General features: G+C 38.6%; 1 protein-coding gene across 1 annotated transcript in view; it reads left to right on the top strand.

The window, feature by feature from the left end:
• Positions 1 to 18,190, top strand: part of LOC130918044 (transmembrane channel-like protein 3) — a 114,788-nt gene that overhangs the window by 33,395 nt on the left and 63,203 nt on the right. Inside the window, exons 4-6 of the mRNA XM_057839916.1 lie at positions 11,123 to 11,204; positions 11,382 to 11,488; positions 16,554 to 16,652. Of these exons, the coding sequence (XP_057695899.1) occupies positions 11,123 to 11,204; positions 11,382 to 11,488; positions 16,554 to 16,652 (288 nt within the window). The remainder of the gene's footprint in view (positions 1 to 11,122; positions 11,205 to 11,381; positions 11,489 to 16,553; positions 16,653 to 18,190) is intronic.

Below are 18,190 nucleotides of genomic sequence, written 5' to 3'. Positions count from 1 at the left end.
AATGTGGTACAGACCAGGACACAGGGCAAAGGTTGAGTCAACTTTAATCCATTTTAACTGGCTGCATGTGTGATTTGGTTATTGCCACCACCTGTTATGTGCCACAGGTAAGTAACAGGTGCTGTTAATTACACAAATTAGGGAAGATTTGATTTTTCAAAGGGTGCCAGTACTTTTGTCTGGCCCATTTTTGGAGTTTTTTGTAAAATGATTTAATTTTTTTCCCCATTCTCTTTTTGTTTTTTCATTGAAAGCAAAATAAATGAAGATATTACTACCAAAGCATTTGCAATTGCAATCTTTTTCTGGGAGAAATTGAGCATTATCTGACAGAATTGCAGGGATGGCAATACTTTTGGCCAGCAGTGTAAGTGTCGATATTTTGACATCCTATGCTGCCTGATTGCCAATCCCGGCACCGACAGCTTCTCCACCCGAGCGTGTCTTGCCTGAATCCCATCAGACGTGTCACAAGTGGAAATGCAGTGCAGGGGGCTGCCGCAGGGCTACGGCCCCTCCCCAGTCGATCAGAGGGAGTGAGCTGGGATCCAGGGTGGTCCCCCAGACCATCCACGCCGCCATTAACCAGCCTTCAGGAAAGGGATGAGGGGACGCACCCCACCACCGCCCGCCCACCCGGCCCACCATCTCTGTTGCGACACCGCAACTGAACGGCACACCGCGGGACCCCCTCGGCCCAGCAGGGGGCAGGACAGGGTCCCTACCCGGAGTTGGCGACACCCCGCCGACCCCTTGACACTCAGCCACTGACTCGCACCTCAGCCCAAGGAGGATACCCGGGTAGAAAAGAGAGTTGAAGGCAGAAGCATGAAAGTGCCGAGAAGCCGCCGTGGGACCAGAGCCACCGACACCCCTCCGACGTGATGGGATTGTCTGGGAGGGTAGTGCAGTGTATGCACTGAAATAGGAGAGCCCGCCTGAGGGTAGTGGGACCCCAAGATGGAAGTTCTTTCCAGCCGCACATCACACGGAGCTCCACTCACCGAAGCCCCCCCACCTCCCCCGTTGAGTGTGCAATGTGTGTGGTGCCTGCTGCCCCCACCCCACTTGTCTCTTTGTGTTGCTTTTGGGGCATTTGTGGATCACTACTTGTTGATTTTACATTACTAAACAAGAAATGTCCCAGGAATGTCCCCAAATAATGTACAACCAATAATTCAAAATCAACAGGAAGTGACTTGTAAATGCCCTAAAATAAACAGGAAGTGACCTGTAAATGCCCCAAAACCGAGAAGACTGGCTGTGACTGCTCTGGAACGTTCATTTGCCCCCTCCCAGTCAAAATGAATTGGACATCTGGCAACGTCATTGGCAGCCAAAAGGCCAACACAGACACTACTCTAGCGGAAGATTTTAGTAGCCACCTGTTGTTTCCCTTTTTAAAACGATCTAACGATTCTTGGCTGGAGCATTTCGATAAACTTTTGGATTACAATGTACCGCGATATATTACCATTTCGATATAATAATATATATATAAATTATATATATTATATATATATATATATATATATATATATATATATATATATATATATATATATATATATATATATATATATATATATATATATATATATATATATATATATATATAATATATATATAATTTTTATGTTGTCTTTGATATTTCATAATTTACCATCAGGTTAATCTAAATGCGTATGGGAAGACCTTCTTAAGTAAATATATGCCTTGCACAGCAGCATAACATTTGCTGAGACAGGGTGTTTTCCAATCATTTCCACTCCACTGCTCTGTGCAATAATTCTTGAAAAATGATGACCTTTGCATAGGTTTCAGAATATCTAGATCGACACAAACTGTTTCTGTTTTACTCAGATAAAGTTGTGCATGAGCAAGCTATGTTTTGCAATGCAGTCACTGTGAATTTATGACCAATTGTAACAGGACCGCATAATTACAGTGTTAAGGCTGCACAGGATCCATTAAAATAAATTGTCTTTTAGTGAGCAGTCTGATTATGCATAGTTCATTTGCTGTTTGGACTCTAGTTGATTGAAAACGTAACACTGCATCTGAGTTTACCTTCAATCCTAATTTTCACATGATGTAGTCATGTGTATAATTTATGTGTTTCACAATTGTATTTTAAGTCACACGGCTGTCTAGAATTTAGCATTGTTCATGTGAGTCATTTAATATCTTTTCATATGGTTCAACAAAAAACTGCCCCAGGGTGAGCTCTTTGCACTTAATCCCCCGTGTTGATCTTTGGTGACTTGCTTTGACACCAGTTTATAGGACTTGCCTCAATTATCCATCAGACTTACATAATTTTTGTGAAACCTGTCCAAAATGCACCTTGCAGCAATTCATAGAAGGACTTTAAAGGGTGCCACTGAAAGAAAGACATGTAGTTCTTTAAAAGATAAATGTTAGTATGAGTTATAATAAATTAATATTAAAACCCCTCTTAATGTCTTTGTTTAAAAAAAAAAAAAAAGTAAAATTATTTCAACTAGGAGCTCGCCATTGTTGTTGACGTCGCACGCCGGTGACGTCACATGGCCACGCTGCCATACTTCACAGTGTCACTCTTTAACTTCATTTTTCACATGGTCAAAGCAATCTTCAGGTGGGTAGGTGTGTAAATTTTACTCAAGTAAGAGTAGCATTACTTCTAAATAATATGACAAAAGTAAAAGTAGTCATCCAAAAATGTACTCAAGTACAAGTAAAAAAGAATTCGTTGAAAAGAATACTCAAGTAATAAGTAACGTTGTGAGTAACTGCTTAAAATGTCAGATTTTAATGCTATTTTATTATGAATATATATATATATATATGGCGGAAAACACAGACAAGGCTGAAAAAGCAGTTATATATATATATATATATATATATATATATACAGTGCCTTGCAAAAGTATTCGGCCCCCTTGAATCTTGCAACCTTTCGCCACATTTCAGGCTTCAAACATAAAGATATGAAATTTAATTTTTTTGTGAAGTGGAACAACATTTATTGGATAATTTAAACAAATAACAAATAAAAAACTGAAAAGTGGGGCGTGCAATATTATTCGGCCCCTTTACTTTCAGTGCAGCAAACTCACTCCAGAAGTTCAGTGAGGATCTCTGAATGATCCAATGTTGTCCTAAATGACCGATGATGATAAATAGAATCCACCTGTGTGTAATCAAGTCTCCGTATAAATGCACCTGCTCTGTGATAGTCTCAGGGTTCTGTTTAAAGTGCAGAGAGCATTATGAAAACCAAGGAACACACCAGGCAGGTCCGAGATACTATTGTGGAAAAGTTTAAAGCCGGATTTGGATACAAAAATATTTCCCAAGCTTTAAACATCTCAAGGAGCACTGTGCAAGCCATCATATTGAAATGGAAGGAGCATCAGACCACTGCAAATCTACCAAGACCCGGCCGTCCTTCCAAGATTTCTTCTCAAACAAGGAGAAAACTGATCAGAGATGCAGCCAAGAGGCCCATGATCACTCTGGATGAACTGCAGAGATCTACAGCTGAGGTGGGAGAGTCTGTCCATAGGACAACAATCAGTCGTACACTGCACAAATCTGGCCTTTATGGAAGAGTGGCAATAAGAAAGCCATTTCTCAAAGATATCCATAAAAAGTCTCGTTTAAAGTTTGCCACAAGCCACCTGGGAGACACACCAAACATGTGGAAGAAGGTGCTCTGGTCAGATGAAACCAAAATTGAACTTTTTGGCCACAATGCAAAACGATATGTTTGGCGTAAAAGCAACACAGCTCATCACCCTGAACACACCATCCCCACTGTCAAACATGGTGGTGGCAGCATCATGGTTTGGGCCTGCTTTTCTTCAGCAGGGACAGGGAAGATGGTTAAAATTGACGGGAAGATGGATGCAGCCAAATACAGGAACATTCTGGAAGAAAACCTGTTGGTATCTGCACAAGACCTGAGACTGGGACAGAGATTTATCTTCCAACAGGACAATGATCCAAAACATAAAGCCAAATCTACAATGGAATGGTTCAAAAATAAACGTATCCAGTTGTTAGAATGGCCAAGTCAAAGTCCAGACCTGAATCCAAACGAGAATCTGTGGAAAGAGCTGAAGACTTCTGTTCACAAACACTCTCCATCCAACCTCACTGAGCTCGAGCTGTTTTGCAAGGAAGAATGGGCAAGAATGTCAGTCTCTCAATGTGCAAAACTGATAGAAACATACCCCAAGCGACTTGCAGCTGTAATTGGAGCAAAAGGTGGCGCTACAAAGTATTAACGCAAGGGGGCCGAATAATATTGCACGCCCCACTTTTCAGTTTTTTATTTGTTAAAAAAGTTTAAATTATCCAATAAATGTTGTTCCACTTCAAGATTGTGTCCCACTTGTTGTTGATTCTTGACAAAAAAATTAAATTTCATATCTTTATGTTTGAAGCCTGAAATGTGGCGAAAGGTTGCAAGATTCAAGGGGGCCGAATACTTTTGCAAGGCACTGTATATATATATATATATATATATATATATATATATATATATATATATATATATATATATATATATATATATATATATATATATATATATATATTCATAGAATCAATTCAATTCAATTCAATTATTTTTTATATAGCCCTGGATCACAACAACGTTGCCTCAAAGGGCTTTGCAGAGGCAATATGATACACAATCAGAAACAGCAAATGAAGCAACAGAGATGAATAAATAAATCAAGTCCTGGGTATCCCCCATCCTTAGACCTTCCATGTCGGCAAGGAAAAACTCCAAAAACTCCAGAGTCTTTAGGAGAAAATGAGAAACCTTGGGGAGTACCACAGTCAGAAGAGATCCACTCCCAGGACGGATAGACAGGAAGCCCCAGGACCGCTAATGGGAATTAGCAGGCGAAGTTACAGTCCGTAAAGATGCAGTGGAGTAAAGGAACAAGAAGAGGTCCATCTAGACAGATGAGACGGGGGTAGCAATGAAGAGGTCCATCCAGCCAGGTGTCCGGACAGTCAGGAGGCTGCAGCTGAAAAATAGACCCTCCCCAGAGGGGAGGGGGGCAAGGGGACACCGGGTGACTAGTGATGAAGAGACTAGACAACTAGATATTAACATTGGAAAATAGAAATAAAGTAAAATGAGTGGTAGGTAGAGTGAGAAAAAGAAAAAAAAAACGTATTTATTGTGAGCTTCCAGTATTGAAGTGATACTGCTCATTCATCATATACAGGTGAACTTCAATGTTTTTTTTTATTTTTTATTTATTTATTTATTTATTTTTATTTGTTTTTTTTTACCAGAAATAATTCTACAATATAAATGGCACATGCTAAGTTAATTAATAACATATTTTGAAATAGTAATGATCCTATCCCCAGATTCAATGTGTTAACTCAGGGGAATTAAACTATTTTAAAATGCTCAACAATGCATTTAAGACACAAGAGACATTGGCTCTTAACACGCTGCTGAAAGTTAATGCTTGGTGTGAAATGAACAATCAGTAGAATAACTTTATATAGCAGGGTTCTTCAAATCTGGACCTCGATGCCATCTATCCTGACGTGTTTTCTAAGTCTCTCTCCCCTAACACACCTGAATCAAATGATTATGTCATCAGCAACCTCTCCAGAAGCCTGATAATGATCCTGATTATTTGATTCAGGTGTGTTGGAGGAGGGAGACATGGAAAACACAACAGGAAAAGTGGCTCCGAGGTCCGGATTTAGTGAACCTTGTTAGATAGTATAACCAGAGCTCTCTTCAAGTGGTGGAATTCAACGATGTAAAAGTTCTTTGTGACTTTAATTAAGTACATTTTGTGTATCTGTACTTTACTTGAGAACAAATATGAAGTGGTACTTTTTACTTTACTTCACTACATTTTACAGCAGGTACCCGTACTTTTTACTTCGCTACTTTTCAAATTGTCGCCTGCGTTACACGTTACTTTTGTTTGTTTTCTTTTTTCTCATCGTGAATTTCATGCCTCTGGCGCAATCGATAAGCCCTGTGCATCTATACCGTAACTGAGCACTAGAGGCAGCAACACGAGTCAAAACAAGATTAGGCAGGTGAACAAGATATTCTCCAATCTGCCATTTTTAGATCTCTATGGGATTCAGGTCTGAACTCATTGTTGGCCACTTTAGAAGTCTCCAGTGCCCATGACCTCTGAGGGGGACCCAGCTTTCTCATATTGAGCCCTACATTATGCTGCAAAATTTGTTGGTAGTCTTCAGACTTCATAATGCCATGCACATGGTCAAGCGGTCCAGTGCCAGAGGCAGCAAAGCAACACCAAAACATCAGGGAACCTCAGCCATGTTTGACTGTGGGGACCGTGTTCTTTTCTTTGAAGGCCTCTTTTTTTCCCCCTGTAAACCCTATGTTGATGCTTTTTCCCAAAAACATTTTTGTCATCTGACCAGAGAACATTCTTCCAAAACGTTTTTGCCCTTCTTGGGTAAGTTTTGGCAAACTCTAGCCTGGCTTTTTTATGTCTCTGGGTCAGAAGTATGGTCTTCATGGGTATCCTGCCATAGAGTCATTCATTCAGACGCTGACGGATAGTACTGGTCGACACTGTTGTAGCCTTGGACTGCAGGACAGCTTGAACTTGTTTGAATGTTAGTCGAGGTTCTTTAGCCACCATCCACACAATCTTTCGTTAAAATCTCTCATCAATTTTTCTTTTCCGTCCACATCTAGGGAGATTAGCCACAGTGCCATGGGCTTTACACTTATTGATGACACTGCGCATGGTTGAAACAGGAACATTCAGGTCTTTGGAGATGGACTTGTAGCCCTGAGATTGCCCATGCTTCCTAACAATTTTGCTTCTCAAGGCCTCAGACAGTTCTTTGGTCTTCTTTCTTTTCTCCATGCTCAATGTGGTACACACAAGGACACAGGACAAAGGTTGAGTCAACTTTAATCCATTTTAACTGGCTGCAAATGCAAGGGCGTAGGTTTGCATAGGGACGGTAGGGACATAACACTATCAACTTTTCAAAATGCTCAAATTGTCCCTATCAACTTTTAAGCAACCTTATTTGCATTATATAATGATTTATATAGGTAATATAGATTGTCATCCCATATGTTATAAGGATAGAATTGATTTTACCATTATTAAGTGAATGATTCTCATTAAGTTCAGACTGATATTATCCCTTTTCACTTGCTGAATGTGCTGGTCCCTTTTTTTCCCCTCAAACACACGTTTGATTGGCTATTGACTGCACCCCCCCCCTGCCCCCCCCCACCAACACACACACAAACACAGAAATACATGTCAACATGCCACGTCCTCCGCCCCCTTCGAAGAGAAAGGCTTTTAGAGGGTTTTTTTTTTGGCCAGCAGCAGCAGCAGCCACTGTGAGTAATGCAAAAAGATGTCAATGTTTTACCACTAATTTTGCTACTGAAAGTCTGACCTACATCAGAGTTAACATAACAATAAACTGTGAACTTGATAACCTGCAAAACTTGAGTAGGAAGCTACTTCGAGAGTGTCCTCCTATATGTGTTTTGTACTAATAAGGTATTTTCACACTAGTGTCAGCACAGTGTGAAGAGCGTTCCATGGCAAGCACAAAACGGGAGGAGCCACGTGTGTATATATATATTCTACATATGTATAGGAGTAGTTAATTTTGTGGAGGGGGTGGCAAAACACTTTGATGACCCCGAAATGCAGTGTCAGCAATAAAATTAACTTACATAAATGCTCGGTTAGTAGCATAGCCCATGCTCGTAAATACAACCATCAGCTCACCATGCTGGCGGTGCTCTCAGGCATTTCATGGGCCACATCTTCAATCCTTGGTTCTTGCTCAGTAGTTCTTGTTGCGTTTGAAAGCTTAGGTTTGATAAAAATTACGATTAACCATCTTGCCTCTCCTGTCCTCAGGTGGTGTTGGCTAAGCAAAGCAAATGACCGTCTAAGGTGCTAGTCACATGATCTGTTCTAAAAATAATTTTGACCAATTATATTAGGGGTGTAATGGTACACAAAAATCTCGGCTCAGTTCATTTTCGGTACAGTAAAAAGAAGTTTAAAAAAAAAAAAAAAGCAAAATATAAATGTGCTAGTTGTTTATTACACACTTTTGTGCTTTCAACAATAGGAACATTAGCCTATACAAAGCTAGAATTCTGCTCAAAAAGTAGCGGGTATTTAAAGATAATGCAACAACAATTTTTATTGGTCAGCTTTCTTTCTGAAAGAAAGAAGAAAAAAGAAGTCCTGTGCTAAAGAGAAAAGCAATCCCAATGACAAACATTTTAACGTGTAGTTTACAAATGAAATGCCTCAATGAAACATTTTTTTTCTTATGAACAGTTTTCAAAAGCTTTATTGGTGGATTTTCTCAAGTTAAAGCGCCACTCAGAAATTAATAAATTTAATTGTGTAAGCAGGATGTGTGTATTATTCTTATTATTTAATTACAGGTTTTTTAGCTCATTTCAATTTATTTTATTTAAATGGGCTATTATTTATTTTATTATGTGTTTATATTTTACAAATGTGATGTAGTATTCATTTATATTGTATATTTTATGTTGTATATCTTTAGTTCCTATGTGAATATTAGTTCCTACTTGTTATGTTGTGGTAGGAGTGTTTTGTATTGAACACGGGGCCGTGTTGGTTATTATTATAGCAGAGAAGACAGCAGCAAATGAACAAAGACAAGTCAACTGTCCCCCGATCTACCACTTTTTGATCTGATGGACTCAAAAAGTAGGTTACGATTTCATATTAGTTTGAATATCGACCGGATCCACCGTATTATTACACGAGTGACTTCCGGCCCGATCCTAGCTAGAAGTATTGACGCAGGAGGGCCGCGTCTCGCGTCAAATAATAAACTCTGCCGTTCTTTTCGCGTGCGTCGCGTTGAGCCGCATCTGGGACACATCTAACACGGGGCTGCACTGCGACTGATGTGCATTGGCTTATTGACTCTAACGCCCGCGTTTCACTGCGTTCTCGTGGCGGCCACGTTGTCGCACCGTTGACGTTTCTGGACTGTCCTACCGTGTTGGTCCTCATTATAGTAGAGAAGACGGAGTAAATATAATCAACACAAAGACACTGTAACCCGATCGACTCACAGCCTCGAAAAGTAAGGGTTATATTACGTCAGAAACTCGTTCGGTACGCGTCCGTTCCGAATCGACTACCACGTACTGAAACGGTCCAATACTATTACATGTACCGTTACACCCTTGGATTTTATATATATATATATATATATATATATATATATATATATATATATACATTTTTTTTGTTCATTTAATTTATTTTGGTTGTTTTATTGCTTTACAACTTTTAGAGACAACATTTTAACGGCAAAGTCTTAATTTTAAATTCATATATAGGAAAGTCAATTACATGCAATGACACTTTCCGTTCACTGGGGGGGGGCATGGCCCTCCCTCTCCGCGTATGTACACATGTAGAATAAAGAGGAAAAACGTAAAGACTATTGTCGCTCAAAGTAGCATAGTAAGACTAGCGTTTCTTCTTCACAAATCTCCTCAAAAGTAAAAAGTATGGCTTAAGAAGTACATGTTTCTCAAAAAGTTACTCAACTAAATGTAACTGAGTAAATGTAACAGGTTACTACCCACCTCTGGAAACACATCAGCATTTTTGTGAGAAATTTAGCCCTGACCCCCTGTTCACCCAATCTGTTTCGTCCTATTAATGTCCCGTCCCCAGCAAAAAGTGTACATGGAGGTTACACTGTTATAGTGTCCCTACCATTGTTGAGACCAAACCTACGCCCTTGTGCAAGTGTGATTTAGGTATTGCCACCACCTGTAATGTGCCACAAGTAAGAGACAGGTGCTGTTAATGGCACATGATTTGCCAATACTTTTGTCCGGCCCGTTTTTGGAGTTTGGTGTAAAAGGATTTTTAAATTTTTTATTTCATTCCCTTTTGTGTTTTTTCATTGCAAGCAAAATAAATGACTACCAAAGCATTTGTAATTGCAATCATTTTCTGGGAGAAATTGAGCGTTACGTGACAGAATTGCAGGGGTGCCAATACTTTTGGCCAGCACTGTATCTAATATATAGGTATATTACATTTTTGCATCAGGAAAAAATACTTTAATTTTTTATTTGTAAAGCAAATACTTTTATTTGAGTAATTTTTTTTCTCAGATACTTGTACTTAATTTTTTACACCTGAATCCGTTGTTCTACGTAAGTAAAAAAAAATAAAAAAATTAAAAAAAGTGAGTACTTCATCCACCACTGACTCTCAGTTGTGGTTGCCACAACTACCCATCATCCCTTTCGGTGGAACAGATAAGTAACAGCCGCTACAATATTTTACACTTGCAATAAAACAGTTAATGAAAGAGTAAAATATTTACTTACCAAATCGATGTGAAGTAAGTGAAGTAAGTGAAGGTGCTGAAGAGGGCTCTGGTTGACTGCACGGTTCACCGTGGGCGTGTGCGGGAATGTTTTGGTGTCAGAAAAGCGTGAAATTGACAAGGTAGATCTACACGTGTCTAAAAGAACACCCAAAAACACAGGCACAAACTTAAAAATAATTTTTGTTAATTTGACCTAACTGAGATACATCAAGTAACGCACGTTTTCCAGCCCCAAATTATTACTTTATTAAAAAATTGTGTTCACAACAGGTTGATTAAAAATGAGTTTGGCACACTTATCATGTTAAGTTGTATATTAGCATTTACAGTGTCAGGTAACTGGGACTTTTGGTCTCAATACCCTATTTATAACCCTAATTGCCCTATTTAAATAAGGTAGCCAATATGTATTTCCCTGATTTTCGCTTGAGGTGGTCATAGGGGGTGAGCAATTACAGAGTAGTTTACTGTTTTGGCAAGAGATCGGATGTCATGAAATGAACGAGCCCATCTAGTCATTTTCAGCGTTAGACATCCAAATGCACAGAAATAAAAATTGTGTGCTGCAAGATAAAACTTCATGTTCTTTTTTTGTATTCCATGTTTTTTTTCTTACAGTGTTTGCATTTTCCCTTAATAAACATGTAGATAATGTATAATTAAAGGTTTGAAGGGAGGCAGCTGTTTCTCCAACCATGTTTTTCTCATTCTGCAGATGCTGAAGAAATTATCCCGAGTGCTTTATAACATTGTTGTTGTGTTTATTCCATGGGAAGTGAGGATTAAGAAAATTGAAAGTATGTTCACTCCTACTGCTATTTAAAATACATTGTAGATTTACACACACATGAATTTTGACCTACAGTATATGTGAAAGCTATTTGTTTTTCTACCATTGGCTACTTTATCTCATGACATAAATGTTGATGTTCGCTGCATAAATTTTGATGTATTTTCTTTCCCTCAATTTTGAGGTCATTTTGGATCAGGTGTGGCTTCCTACTTCATATTCCTTCGCTGGTTATTTGGGATCAACATTGTTCTCACCATTATGACTGGAGCGTTTATTGTGTTACCGGAGGTTAGTATTGTGTGTTATATATCATTTTTAATGCATGTTTTGATTGCTGTGTTTAATGTTTAAGGACATCATGATTACACTTAACAACAGTGCGTGACAATATTATTTTCACAGTATTTTTACAATACGTTTTTCTAACAACTAAAATAATACAATTTCTATTACAGTAGAGCTAAAACTATGTATATCATGCCACAACAATGTTCATAGATGCATGTGGGACCATTAGAAACCGATGAATCCAAGTATTTGAACAAGCCCAAGTCAAATAATATTTGCCACTGTGACTTCTAGTTTGTACAAACGGCCAGTGTTGTTAATATTACTTTAAAAAGTAATTTAAGTTACAAATTAATTACAGTTACATAGCTCATTGTAAGAGTAATTAGATACTCAGCAAAGTAACTGACATTACTTTTCAGGTTATACACAGTATTATACATTCTGTAACATCTTTCACATTAAAGATGTTTATATTAACTGATTGTATCGAACAGATTTTTTCATTCAAAATAAAACAAACACATCAGTCACACTTTTTACATTTAATATTTTTAATTTCACCTTTATAAGAGTGTAACGGTTAACAAACTGTAAATTTTAAATTCTGTGAAAAAAACGCCTTTTTGTTTTTCCTGTGGTACTGAACCCACACCGAACTGTGACCCCCCCCAACTTGATGAGTATTCTTCATCAATTCTGTGCCAACTCTCTTTGATTGCAGTTGCCAGATCATTCTTGCAAGTCGGAGCCTTGCTGTGGACCATTTTTTTCAATATTCACCACAGGTTTTCAATAGGGTTGATATTTGGGCTATTTGCAGGCCATGACATTGACTGGATGAGTCTTTCTCCAAGGAATGCTTTAACAGTTTTAGCTCTGTGGCATGATGCATTGTTATCTTGGAAAATGAGAAAAGATTTAACCTGCACAGCCATCTCCCCAGTGCCTTTGCCTGACATGCAGCCCATATCATCAAGGACTGAGGGAATTTTGATGTTTTCTTCAGGTAGTCATCTTTGTAAATCACAATGGAACGGCACCAAACAAAAGTTCCAGCATCATCACCTTGTCCAATGCAGATTTTTGACTAATCACTGGAAAAATAACCTTCATCCAGTCATTCATAATACATGATTGCCTCTCCTTAGCCCATTGCAGTCTTGTTCTTTTCTGTTTAAGTGTCAATGATGGTTTCCTTTTAGCTTTCCTGTATGAAAATCCCATTTCCTTTAGGCGATTTTGCACAGTTCTGTCACATACCTTGACTCCAGCTTCCTCCCATTTCTTCTTCATTTGTCTTGTTGTACACATTCTGTTTTCAAGACATATGGCCTTTAGTTGTTTGTCATCAATCAGAAAAGACTATGGCTAACAAATATCACATTAACATTACCAATGATCACATGGACATGTGTTGTCTACAGCTTATCGCTATTAAACACCAAAAATTAAATGAGTACATGATGCCACAGCCTTCAAACGTAAGGTTTGGTGAATGTAGGTCTACAACACAAAAGCAGACACATCAAGTATGTTGTAAGTAAATATATAACAACAACCACGACTCATGACGTAATTGCACTGCAGTTGTTGTTGTTGTTGTGGGCGTCCTATAATTTTTCATCTATTTGCAGTACTATCCTGGTGTTTGTGGATTTAAATTTAGTCTTACGAATTAGAAACCTCTCTGCCGATGACAAACACTAAGGAAGGGCAGTGTAAATTATTATCACTAACACAGAAACACAAGCGATTACCTTACATGAGTTATCTTCTCTGTGGTTGCTAAGGGCCACCGTTTTGCTGCTCTGTTGGCTGGGACAGAATGTGCTCTGTGCCTAGATCCTTGACAAAGCTCACCACTGAATCGTATCATTCAACATCAACCTTTACGAAATGCTCTGTCAGTTTGTGATTTCCATTCCTTTTTTTTGTAAAGAATGCAGCCAAGGAGAGGTTTCTGAGATATTTCAAATGGTGGCCTATTATTATGTTTTATAAAAATTAAATAGACTGAATTTGCCTTTCTGTCAATGTGTCTGGTTCTGTGTCCATCACACCTAGCAGTGGTTACACTAACTACAGCTAGTTGCTTTTTGATAACAAGCCTCGACTGTATTGAATAACATTAACCAAATAACTTGCCTGTAGTGAAACTAAGGGGCAAAACACAAGGGAGGGGACGGCGAAATGCGAAAGTCATCCCTGTTGAGCTGAAAGCCAACAAACTGGGTGCGATGCGACTGTAGTGGCGAGCGACACACATTTTAGTGTAGACGTAGACATGGATGACACTTATGTTAATTCAATTCAATTCAATTTTATTTGTATAGCCCTAGATCACAACAACATTGTCTCAAAGGGCTTTGCAGAGGCAATATGATACACAATCAGAAACAGCAAATGAAGCAACAAAGATGAATAAATCAATTCAAGTCCTGGGTTTCCCCCATCCTTAGACCCTCCATGTCGGCAAGGAAAAACTCCCAAAACTCCAGAGTCTTCGGTGTTAGAGTTTTCCAACTCAAAAGTATGTTACTAGATCTATACATTGAAAATGCATGTATGCTACCGCGCTGCTTGTGTTTAAATAAATACGTTCATATTGCTGCAGTACTCGATGAATTTGCGACATATATATTTTTTTATCAATCGAGTGAATTGACTTTTTGCAAAAGCTCCAGCCTGCTTAGATACGGTTGCCAAGTCGACAAGCTTTGTGACTCCAACGACCCAGCCACTGCAGGCCATAGACTTCATAATGTATTGATGGGACACGGGGCCAATTCATAGGGCGACTATCTCCGTCAAAGCTGACCAAGTGGAAACACGATTCAAACAAAATTCTTGTGAATAAATGCTTAGATTCCTGAATTCTTTATATATACGGATGTACTGTAAAACAGTCTCGATTTTTGGTTAAAAGCAAAAAAAAACAAAAAAAAAACGTAGTTAGCATTTAATTTACGTAAATATTGCGAACTATGTTGCTAGTCAGTAAGCAAATTTGCAGCCGCCATATGTAAACAAAGGGCTTTTTCTGTTGAAAATTCTTGTGAATAAATGTTTAAATCCCTGAATTCTTTATAGATACGGACATTGAAAAGTCTCGATTCCTGGTCAAAAGCAAAAAAAAAAAAAAAAAAACGTGCGATTAGCATTTATTTTACGGAAATATTGCGAATTATGATGCCAAAATGCCAAACATATTTTTAATTGAAGGGATAAGAAAGGTGTCTAAAATTTCAATGTAAACTTCAGCATTTTTTGAAGATTTAACCTGTGCAGCCATCTCCCCAGTGCCTTTGCCTGACATGCAGCCCCATATCATCAAGGACAGAGGGAATTTTGATGTTTTCTTCAGGCACTCATCTTTGTAAATCTCACTGGAACAGCACCAAAAAAAAGTTCCAGCATCATCACCTTGTCAACAGTCAGGAATCTGCATTGGACAAGGTGATGGTGTTGGAACTTTTGTTTGGTGCATTTCCAGTGAGATTTAGCAGCGTCACCTTGTCAAGAATCAGGAATCTGCATTGGACAAGGTGATGATGTTGGAACTTTTGTTTGGTGCATTTCCTAGTGAGATTTAGAAGAAGAAAACATCAAAATTTTCTCAGTCCTTGATGATATGGTCAGGCAAAGGCACTGGGGAGATGGCTGTGCAGGTTAAATCTTTTCTCATTTTCCAAGATGACAATGCATGATGCCACAGAGCTAAAACTGTTAAAGCATTCCTTGGAGAAAGACTCATCCAGTCACTGTTATGGCCTGCAAATAGCCCAGATCTCAACCCTATTGAAAACCTGTCGTGGAAATTGAAAAAAATGGTCCACAGCAAAACTCCGACCTGCAAGGATGATCTGGCAACTGCAATGAAAGAGAGTTGGTACCAAAGTGATGAAGAATACTCATCAAGTCCATGCCTCAGAGACTGCAAGCTTTCATAAAAGCCAGAGGTGGTGCTACTAAATACTAGAGATTGTTAGGATTCCCGGAATGGAGGGGATCTTTATGCAGACACAGGCACGGTGTGGCAATGAACCAAAATGCTTTATTGTGTCCAACACAAAAACAGTGGAAGTCGATGATCAGGGTCGTGGAGTGGGCGTGAGGTGATAAAGCTCGGGAAGGAGGCAGGCATGAAATCCGACAAGGGGCGCGCAAAAAACAGGACCTGGGACGAGAGCAAAAAATGTCGTGAGCCGGTGATCAGAGCAATAAGTGAAGAATGCGAGATACAACTGACTTAGCAAACAGACGCGTTGATCGGGCGACGAGGTGGCGGCGTCCACTGCTTTTAAAGAGGGCTGATTATCATCGCCATCACCTGTGGCCGCTCCACCCGTCTGACGTCCACTCTGTAATCAGAATAAAAACACACACACCTGCCAGAGGTGGGCCAGTGCTCAGGAAGGAGGAGCAGAGGCCCTGACAGAGACGTGTTTTGATTGTTATTTCTTTGTTTGTTTCTCATGATTCTATATTTTTTTCTCAGAATGGAGTGATTCCATATATATTTCCTTGCACTTGGTCTATTAAAGTAATATTTACTGACCACCACAATGTTTTTTATTAATTTCTTTTAGTGTTTCTGAATGCTAAAGAGTTGCACTTTTGAACTAATTCATTATTTTTTCAAGGGTTTTATCTGAGTTTGTTCTACGTGATAAAATGTCTGAGTGAGTGCTCGTGTGAGACTAGTGATTCCATACTTTTTGCTAGGTGTTGCATTAAATATTCAAGGTGGTTATTGTTGTCAGCTTGGTAGATGAATGAAAGAGTTAAGGAAATGGATAAATTCATATTTATGGATAAATAAATTGTTGACGCATATTGTGCACAATGCATTGTAGTAAGAATTGATGCAACTGTTCATCCCAAATTTCCAGAAGTAATATTGCTGAATAAACCTAGATTAACCGGTTTTACACCATAGTTCGTCCTATGATAAATTTTGCATTGTACATTCATGCATCTGTCTCGCGGGAAAGAAACACTTCATTTTTTGCTGAATTATCTGTGTAATTGTTTGGATATACTGTTATTTGTCTTGTGCTAGCTGCTTGCCGGAGCCCCTTTTGGAACAACGAGGAGTAAAACTATTCCCAAGGAGCACTTGCCTTCTGCTCAAGACCTGGACACCATCTGGTCCCTTGGGGCAAGACTTTCTGTTCAATCAATATCTTTAAACCATGTTAATACAGACAGAATGCTGTGTTAGTAAAGCGTTATTTAGTACAACCATACAGCAAGGATAATTTAACTCGCCCTTAAATTCTATTAGTCAGAGGTGGGTAGTAGCGCGTCACCTTGATTCTATTGCATAATTTACTTGAGTAACTTTTTGAGAGAAAAAAGTACTTCTAAGAGTAGTTTAGCTTTTTTTTATGGAGTAGATTTGTAAAGAAGAAACATTACTGCGCTACTTTGGTCTACACTAAAGTTGTTACATTTTTCCTCTATAATTTACAAATTGGATTAGAATTATTTTGCCAGCACAGATGCTCTAACAATTTCACCAAGGAGACGTTGCAACAATAATCAGATACTCCATTATACCAATCAGATGTAACAATACAGTCACATGACAACGCACAAGCTTTCAGTCGGAAATCTAATGATGACACCAGCCTGTTCAATTACATGACGTTTTTAAAGCGCTGGAAAAAAAAAAAAAAAAAAAAAAAAAAACTTCAGTGGTACCTCTACATACGACTTTAATTCGTTCCAGGACTTGGTTTGAAAGAAGAAATGGTCCTATTTTGACCAGGATTTTTCAATAAGAATACATTATAATTTGATTAATTCATTCAACAGCCCAAAAACCAATGCTAAATCCTTAATAAATACTGCTGGAACAATACCAAATCGCAATTACTCAAAGCAAAACAAATAAATGATAAACATAAATCATAATAATAATATAAATTATAATAATAATTATAATGTAAAAAAATGGGTTGTAATGTGGCTGTTGCGTTTTGCTATTACTGAACGCACGGTGTGACTGACGAGAGAGTGAGAGAGGTGCAGTAGAGTTTTTACTTATTCTTTTCATGTTGTTGTTGGCGTCGTCTACGGCGGATAATGGCCATGTTGTGTTGCACAAGTTCTGAAATAAATGATTAAAAACCTGACAAAGCTGGCGATTTCTTAGATGATGTTACCACAATAATAATTGTCACCTTAACTTATAAAGACTGGCGAACAGAAGTAGGAGGAGGACCGTCAAGATCGTAGACATATTCCGGCCATTTTGTCAAGCCAGTTAACCAGTTTTAGCTTTTCCAGCTTAATTTCAACGGTAAGCGTCACCTTTTTCTTTTTTCACCACCTGCACTAACCTTGGGACCCATGTTGACTTCTCTCACAAAATTCCGCATTGCGTCCATCTTGCAACACTCTCATAAATGGAACTTTCATAAATGGTACATATGTCGAGACAAATGACGAGTCCAATTTTACGTTTTGATGCGATCGTATATCGACGTACCACTGTATTTCACACTATTCAGTGCTGCCTTAAACGTACATCGATAGCACGGATTTCAACCTGTCTCCCAGGTCCTTATTTGGCACCGATAGACTGCGGAATATCAAAGATGTTATATTTTAAATTTCATAGTAGGAAATTTTTTTCTGCACTTGAGGGCACTCATGCTCTTTGGACGTTTGATGTGTAAATTTCTAGTTGGA

The sequence above is a fragment of the Corythoichthys intestinalis genome, chromosome 1 (genome assembly GCF_030265065.1).
Source record: "Corythoichthys intestinalis isolate RoL2023-P3 chromosome 1, ASM3026506v1, whole genome shotgun sequence".
NCBI classification, from domain to species: Eukaryota; Metazoa; Chordata; class Actinopteri; order Syngnathiformes; family Syngnathidae; genus Corythoichthys; species Corythoichthys intestinalis.
The sequence above is the reverse complement of the archived record's forward strand: the minus strand, read 5'-3'. Positions and strand labels throughout refer to the sequence as shown.